Genomic DNA, 8644 nt, shown 5'->3' with positions numbered 1-8644 from the left:
CTTTTTCCAGACAGAAGGGATGGTTTTCTGTGCTATGCATGTGTTCAGCATCCCCACAAGCCAGGTCTTTCCGTTAGGTCCCAGGTGCTGTATAATTTCTGCTAGTAGGTCATCAATCCCTGCTGCTTTTCCGGGTTTCAACTTTCCCATTGCAGTTTCACGTTCTTCTAGGTCGAAGGGTTTGGTTTGAAGGCTGGCTGATTGTGGTTGGTCTGATACCACTGTGCGATGGTATTCTCCTGTGGGTTGGTGGCGGTCTTGGTCACAACTGGTGGCCAACAGTTGTAACCAACACCGCCACCGACCCACATAGAATACCATCGCACAGTGGTATCAGACCAACCATAATCAGCCATCACTCAAACCAAACCCTTCGACCTAGAAGAACTTGAAACTGCAATGGGAAAGTTGAAACCCGGAAAAGCAGCAGGGATTGATGACCTACTGGCAGAAATGATACAGCACCTGGGACCTAACTCAAGGCCCTGGCTTGTGGGGATGCTGAACACATGCACAGCACAGAAAACCACCCCTTCTGTCTGGAAAAAGGCCAAAGTGGTTGCAATCCCTAAACCTGGCAAAGACCCATTATCCCCGAAGAGCTACCGACCCATTTCCCTCCTCTGCATCACGTCTTTCTTATACCTGTGGTGTGCGGGCTCCATCCATTACCTACACTAGTTGTGATGCAACAGAATTTGCTGTGACCGTTGTGAATTATGGGTGGTGTGGTCTTTGCCAAGACGGTGGATTGTGGCCTATGCCTTCCTGCTGTTATTTGTCATTTGTCATTATGGTGTTCTCTATATCTTTTCGTCCTGGGCATGACGTTAAACTGTTCCGTTTGAGAGGACCGGCGACCCTCGAATGTAAACAGCCACGAAAGGAAACTGTGTGTGTGAGGTGTTCTCTATCATTTCATTCCAGACTTCACTGTCTATCTCCTGTGTTTTCCATTCATCTTGAGCGTTACACAGTCGTCTGATGTGCGGGGGGAGGTGCCGGCTAGCGCATAAAGGCACGGACGGGACAGGTGTTTTCTTGACCCATCCCGTGATGATGCGACAGGTGTCATTTAGGGCTGTGTCGACCAATTTGGTGTGACGTGATCGGCTCCAGCTTGAGCAGGAATACTCTGCTGTAGAGAAAGACAGGGCCATGGCAGTTGCACGGATTGTTTGTGGGTCTGCGCCCCACTTGGGAGTTCACTAGTTTTCACAGGATGTTATTGTGGGTGTTGACCGTGGCTTTTGTGTTCTCCAGGTGTTTTTTTGAAGAAGAGTGTCCTGTCCAGTGTAACTCCAAGATACATGGGGTGGGTATGGTTGGAGAGTTTGTGACCATCCCAAGTGACGCTCAGTTCTTTTCTTGCGTCTCGGTTCCTCAGGTGGAAGCTGCATAGTTGGGTTTGTGTGTGTCTTTCTTTTTCTGTCTTTCTTTCTTAGGACGGAGATCAAGGTAGACGCCATAGGAAGGCTCAACACTAGCCGATGCCCCTAGAGATCCATCCCAAAGCTTCCCTCAGGGAGCACAGCAAGCCAGCTAGCCAGCAAGCCTGCCCAGTCAGCCAACGCAGCCAGTCAGCTCCGCCAGTCAGCCAGTGTAGAAAGTCAGGCTGCCAAGCCAGAGCATATCAGCCCTTGCAGTCAGCCATTGCAGCCATACCAGCCTTGCTCAGTAAGCTCAGCCAGTCCTCTCTTGAGGCCTGGCTCTCTGTCTGCCTGGCCCGGTCTGCCCTGCCCTGCCTTGCAGCAACAGAACCAGCCTTTCTGGAAAGCCAGCCAGCTCAGAATGCGAGCTGAGCAAGCCAGTGCAGCAGCAAGCCCAGACTAGGTTACCGCAGCCTTACTGTGCAGCCACAGCCACTCAGTCTAGACCAGCAGGAGCTGGCCAGGCTCCAACCCTTGCAGCGCAGCCGTAGGCCGGATAGTCCCCCTGCCTGCACTTTGTTGCCTTCCTGGCCTGTCTGCCTGCCTAGGCGCCTCGGTCTTCCTGTCTGTCTGCCTTGGCCTGCCAGTCTGAAACTGGTTTAGACTAACTGCGTGCTTGCCAGCTGCGCTGGCTTGCTGAGCTCGTATTCTGAGCTGGCTGGCTTGCCAGCAAGGCTGGTTCTGTTGCTGCAAGGCAGGGCGGGGCAGACCGGGCCAGGCAGACAGAGAGCCAGGCCTCGAGAGAGGCCTGGCTGAGCTGACTGAGCAAGGCTGGTATGGCTACAATGGTTGACTGCAAGGGCTGATGTGCGCTGGCTTGGCAGCCTGACTTTCTACACTGGCTGACTGGCGGAGCTGGCTGGCTGCGTTGGCTGACTGGGCGGGCTTGCTGGCTAGCTGGCTTGCTGGACTCCCTGAGGGAAGCTTTGGGATGGATCTCTAGGGGCATCGGCTTGTGTTGAGCCTTCCAACGGCGTCTACCTTGATCTTCGTCCTAAGAAAGAAAGACAGAAAAAGAAAGACACACACAAACTCAACTACGCAGCTTCCACATGAGGAAGGCAGGCAGGCAGGCACGCAGGCAGGCAGGCACAAGCTGCCTGCGTGCTTGCTTCGCCCTCCAGTTGCTGCTCCAGTTATTTGTTTTCCCTCAAACCCATCCTCAATGTGTTGGGTGAGGTTGAGCTCTGTCCAGCACAGGAGCGGCCGGGACGGAAACCAGCTTGGTCTTTAGTCAGTTTGGTGTCTATGAGTGGCATGAGGCGTTGGAGTAGCAGCCTCTCTTGTAGGTGATGCAGAGGAGGGAAATGGGTCGGTAGCTCTTTGGGGATGATGGGTCTTTGCCAGGTTTAGGGATTGCAAACACTTTGGCCGTTCTCCAGACAGAAGGGATGGTTTTCTGTGCCATGCATGTATTCAGCATCCCTACGAGCCAGGTCTTTGCGTTAGGTTCCAGGTGCTGTATAATTTCTGCCAGTATGTCATCAATCCCTGCTGCTTTTCCGGGTTTCAACTTTCCCATTGCAGTTTCGAGTTCTTCTAGGTCGAAGGGTTTGGTTTGAGGGCTGGCTGATTGTGGTTGGTCTGATACCACTGTGCGATGGTATTCTCCTGTGGGTCGGTGGCGGTGTTGGTTACGACTGTTGGCCACCAGTTGTGATGCAACAGAGTTCGCTGTGACCGTTGTGAATTATGGGTGGCTCCCTGAGGTCCTTGATCCCCATGGGGTCCAACAGTGGTCATTGAAGCGTGCACAGACATGCACAAATGCACCTACACACGCACAGGCGCACATGCGTATGCACACCTGGACCTGTAAATGAACAACAACACAAAAACTAAGGCACTGGTGTCGGACTTCTGGTTTACCGGAACGGGGTTCAACTCCCTGCAGTGCCCTGCTCAATGTGTTATATTTACATGGTTCATTGGTCCATGGTCTCAGGTCATTGAGCGGCGCGCTATTGTGTGCGATTCTTCATCATTGTTGAGAATTTAAAAAAAAGGTGAAAATCAAGGAAAAGCGAAAGGCTATAGTCCATGGTCACGGACCGCATACTGGTCAAGGTAATTCATACTGGTGAAGATCATTTACTAGTCTTATGAAGGTCATTTATACTGGTCAAGGTCATTTACTAGTCTCATGAAGGTAATTTATACTGGTCAGTCATATACTGGTCACGGTCATTTATACTGGTCAAGGTCATTTGTACTTGTCAAGGTCATTTATACTGGTCAAGGTCATTTACTAGTCTTATTGAAGGTCATTTATACTGCTCAAGGTTATTGATCAATATCAATGACCTTGATGACCCCAAGGTCATTAAGTGGCATGCTATAGTGCGCGATTCTTCATCATTGTTCACGATTTGAAAAAAGGTTAAATCGCGGAAAAGCGAAAGGCTATAGTCCATAGTCTCGGAGGGCATACAAAAATGTGTGGTGCTATACAGGCCGTTCTGGAAAATTTGGGACAGAGGTTCATCGTTGGCATCCAGGGAGTGTGTGTGCAAAATTTGGCATCGACCGGGTTAATGGTGCTGGAGATTAGCTGTTAACAAACTGACGGACACACACACACACACACACTCACTCAGAGTGCAAAACATACTCTATCCCCATGGCTTTGGCCTGGTGCCATACCGTTATTAATTATTGCCTACAATGTCAATTGTGAAATTACTTTACCGTTGCAATGCAACATTTACATTTCAACGAATGGACCTCGTAAAACAAAACAAAAACCAAGGCACTGGTTGTGGTACTTCTGGTTTACCGGAATGGGGTTCAACTCCCTGCAGTGCTCTGCTCAATTTGTTGTATTTACATGGTTCATTTTTATTTTCTGCTCATTGTGTTGCCTTTTCATAGATGATAACCCCCAGGTTCTTTAATGTGTTTGCACTCCCTACAGTTAGGTTACCAAGTCTATTTATTTATTATTTCTGTTCACTAGAACTAGAACCAATTACCAAAGTAGGCTTTCTAATGACACAACTCGCCTTTGTTTTTATGTGTAGCAAAAACGTTCTTTTTATTTACGCCAAAGAGTAGAGGCTGGTCTGCATTCATGCGAGCGGGGAAGTTTAGAGTAACATAGCTCTAAATGAAACGCATTAGAGCTATGGACCAGAGCTAGTAGTCATAGCACTTCATGGTATATGCATAGTTTATATAGTTTCATTATAGATATATTAAACAGAGAGGACTGGAGTCAATTGGGTTATATTATGTTTAACACTAATTTGAAGCTGTCAAAATCTGACAGACTTCTGGCGGCCATGGCCACGCCCACCTTTTGGTAACGCCCACTTTCGGCCAAGCCCACAAAAAGGACCCCCCATGTAATTTGCCAGGCAGGCTCCACTCTCAGACAGATATTTGGCTCCGTCTTATGAGCTAATTTAGAATTTCCTGTCTGAGAGCTAGCTAATTTAAGACATCCGGTTGCCTTCAGAATAAAATAAGGTTATTTAATTCGTTAATTAAATAATTGTCAATGCCCCAAGGCACAGCACTTTTTTGAGCGTTGACCCCAGTAAAAGGTCTGCTGCTGTGAATTTTACACCTCTCCCGCTTAGCGGAGAGTGGGGTGTGGTAGAGGACATCTCCCCGAACGCGTGGGTATGTCCAGATAGTTGCCTCGCGGAGGCCTCTTTGTCCAGTGTCCATTCTGGGTCCGGAAACGGTACTTTTTTCAGCGTTGACCACAGTAGAAGGTCTGCTGCTGTGAATTTTACACCTCTCCCGCTTAGCGGAGAGTGGGGTGTGGTACAGGACATCTCCCCGAACGCGTGGGTATGTCCAGATAGTTGCCTCGCGGAGCCGTCTTTTGTCCAGTGTCCATTCTGGGTCCGGAAACGGTACTTTTTGTCAGCCTTGACCCCAGTAGAAGGTCTGCTGCTGTGAATTTTACACCTCTCCCGCTTAGCGGAGAGTGTGGTGTGGTAGAGGACATCTCCCCGAACGTGTGGGTATGTCCAGATAGTTGCCTCGCGGAGGCCTCTTTGTCCAGTGTCCATTCTGGGTCCGGAAACGGTACTTTTTGTCAGCATTGACCCCAGTAGAAGGTCTGCTGCTGTGAATTTTACACCTCTCCCGCTTAGCGGAGAGTGTGGTGTGGTAGAGGACATCTCCCCGAACGTGTGGGTATGTCCAGATAGTTGCCTCGCGGAGGCCTCTTTGTCCAGTGTCCATTCTGGGTCCGGAAACGGTACTTTTTTCAGCGTTGACCACAGTAGAAGGTCTGCTGCTGTGAATTTTACACCTCTCCCGCTTAGCGGAGAGTGGGGTGTGGTACAGGACATCTCCCCGAACGCGTGGGTATGTCCAGATAGTTGCCTCGCGGAGCCGTCTTTTGTCCAGTGTCCATTCTGGGTCCGGAAACGGTACTTTTTGTCAGCCTTGACCCCAGTAGAAGGTCTGCTGCTGTGAATTTTACACCTCTCCCGCTTAGCGGAGAGTGTGGTGTGGTAGAGGACATCTCCCCGAACGTGTGGGTATGTCCAGATAGTTGCCTCGCGGAGGCCTCTTTGTCCAGTGTCCATTCTGGGTCCGGAAACGGTACTTTTTGTCAGCATTGACCCCAGTAGAAGGTCTGCTGCTGTGAATTTTACACCTCTCCCGCTTAGCGGAGAGTGGGGTGTGGTACAGGACATCTCCCCGAACGCGTGGGTATGTCCAGATAGTTGCCTCGCGGAGCCGTCTTTTGTCCAGTGTCCATTCTGGGTCCGGAAACGGTACTTTTTGTCAGCCTTGACCCCAGTAGAAGGTCTGCTGCTGTGAATTTTACACCTCTCCCGCTTAGCGGAGAGTGTGGTGTGGTAGAGGACATCTCCCCGAACGTGTGGGTATGTCCAGATAGTTGTCTCGCGGAGGCCTCTTTGTCCAGTGTCCATTCTGGGTCCGGAAACGGTACTTTTTGTCAGCATTGACCCCAGTAGAAGGTCTGCTGCTGTGAATTTTACACCTCTCCCGCTTAGCGGAGAGTGGGGTGTGGTACAGGACATCTCCCCGAACGCGTGGGTATGTCCAGATAGTTGCCTCGCGGAGCCGTCTTTTGTCCAGTGTCCATTCTGGGTCCGGAAACGGTACTTTTTGTCAGCCTTGACCCCAGTAGAAGGTCTGCTGCTGTGAATTTTACACCTCTCTCGCTTAGCGGAGAGTGGGGTGTGGTATAGGACATCTCCCCGAACGCGTGGGTATGTCCAGATAGTTGCCTTGCGGAGCCGTCTTTTGTCCAGTGTCCACTTTATAAAGTCCATGCACTCCAGTGAATAGCATTTATCCATTTAGATAACTTTATTATTATTATTATAAGGATTTAATTACTTATTCTTACACAGAAACATAATGTGTGTCTTATAGCATCATATAGCATCATTTAAATGCTTAATTTGTAGTTTTAATGTGCAAATTAAACTTTTTTTCAATACTCTAGAGTGTACTCTTATTTTGAAGAGATCGTCCACCGGAAGTCTTAAATTAGCTCACTAGATTAGCTCACTAGACGCTGCCCTTCTTGGTCTAGTGCTGCAGGAGCACAGCAGATCAGAAACGTCGTGTTTGTACGTAAACTAGAGTTTAAGGTAGGCCTATGTCCTATTGTCCTCAACTCATTATACATACGAAAATAGGCTACAATTAGTGAAGTATATGCTTAAGTTATTTATGGATATGTTGCAGTGTCGCAGTGCCAAATAGCCTATATCATATTTATTTTAAATTTTATACGGTTCATTTTATATATTATTACAAAAAACGATGAGTTATTATTACGATGTAACAATTAACGATTGATCCAAATAGCCTACTTGCAAACATGTTAAAAACCATAATCAATCACGAATTTGGAAATAACTATGTCTAGTATTGTAGATAGCCTGCCCTATAGTTTGTTTCAGACATGTTTGGCTAATCATATTTAGCATATATGCTATAGGTTTACAACACGATCATCTACAGAATAGCATGGTTTGTAAAACTTTGTCAGTTATTTCAATGTATAAGCTAAAATTGTTTTTAGAATTAAGAGATGTGGTCACTACACTGGTCAAGCAATACAGAACACTTTAATAACATGAATGAAAACACCTGCTGGTCAACTTCACTCTTATTCTACAGCTCAGCGATGGCAATTGACTGGCTTGGATTCAGCTATGCCATAGCACTGGGACTGGGAGGATATGTGGGATACAAGAAAAAAGGTTGAAACTAAGTTAACACATTTGGACAGTGCTCAACTGTGGACTCCATGCTGCATAAATAACCACATGAAATGAAGTTGTCATTAATATGTAATATCTCTTTTTGGAATTCATTTTTAGGTAGTGTGATGTCATTGATAGCTGGCTTATTTTTTGGTGTTGTATCTGCATATGGCGCCTACAACATCTCTAATGACCCAAATGACATCAAGGTCTCTCTATGTGAGTATACCTGTATAGTAGGCTATAACTGTCTGAGCCCACTTTAATATCACGACTTTTTAATATGTGGAATGCCAATAATTGTATTAATGTAAACTGAAGGACAGTATCATCACTTCTTCCTTTTTTCAGTTGCCTCAGGAATACTCACAGTTGTGATGGGAATGAGATTCAAGAAATCAGGAAAATTAATGCCTGCTGGCATTATGGCAGGACTAAGGTCAGTAATGTAAAAGGTCTGACAAACATTGATTGATTCAATTAATCATTTATGTGTCATAAAATTATATTGTATTGTTTGATATTTACAGTTCTGATCATTGTATAACTGTCTTTCTTACAGTTTGCTGATGGTTTTACGACTGCTTCTCTTGATTATAGCCTGAAGGAAAAAAACATTGACCAAAACATGGGGCTATGCCACTACAAAGGATACCAACAACCACATAACAGAGGCATTCCAGTGTCATTTTGATGCGTTATGAGCTTGCAGATCTGCTACTTTTTGTATTTCTGAAAGGTTTTTAAGAACGTAAGCCAAAATGGGGACACCAGGTTGAAAGTGGTTAAATGTTCTGCAAGTGCACGCTGTTGCTTTTGTGCAGTACTATTGCTTTTTAAATCTAACAAAATTGTTTACATTTTGACAGATGTGAACATGAACGATTCGTTACCTTAAATAATGTGTTTACAATACATATGTTGTATTACTACAGAAGTACAGTAAGTGTGTATGGTGTGATAGGACATGGTGTTAGTCTTCACCATACTGCAATATGCAGTAGG

General features: G+C 46.7%; 1 protein-coding gene across 1 annotated transcript; it reads left to right on the top strand.

Moving 5' to 3' along the window:
• The first annotated feature begins 6947 nt into the window (after window positions 1-6947).
• On the top strand, window positions 6948-8614 carry tmem14a (transmembrane protein 14A). Its single transcript, XM_083775728.1, has 5 exons — window positions 6948-7018; window positions 7554-7636; window positions 7757-7858; window positions 7991-8078; window positions 8202-8614. The coding sequence occupies exons 2-5, from the start codon at window positions 7561-7563 to the stop codon at window positions 8242-8244; spliced, it is 309 nt and encodes a 102-aa protein (XP_083631854.1). The 5' UTR covers window positions 6948-7018; window positions 7554-7560; the 3' UTR covers window positions 8245-8614.
• Window positions 8615-8644: the final 30 nt, after the last annotated feature.

The sequence above is a fragment of the Protomyctophum parallelum genome (assembly GCF_964188405.1).
Source record: "Protomyctophum parallelum genome assembly, chromosome: 10".
NCBI classification, from domain to species: domain Eukaryota; kingdom Metazoa; phylum Chordata; class Actinopteri; order Myctophiformes; family Myctophidae; genus Protomyctophum; species Protomyctophum parallelum.
This window is presented reverse-complemented; position numbering and strand designations above follow the sequence as displayed.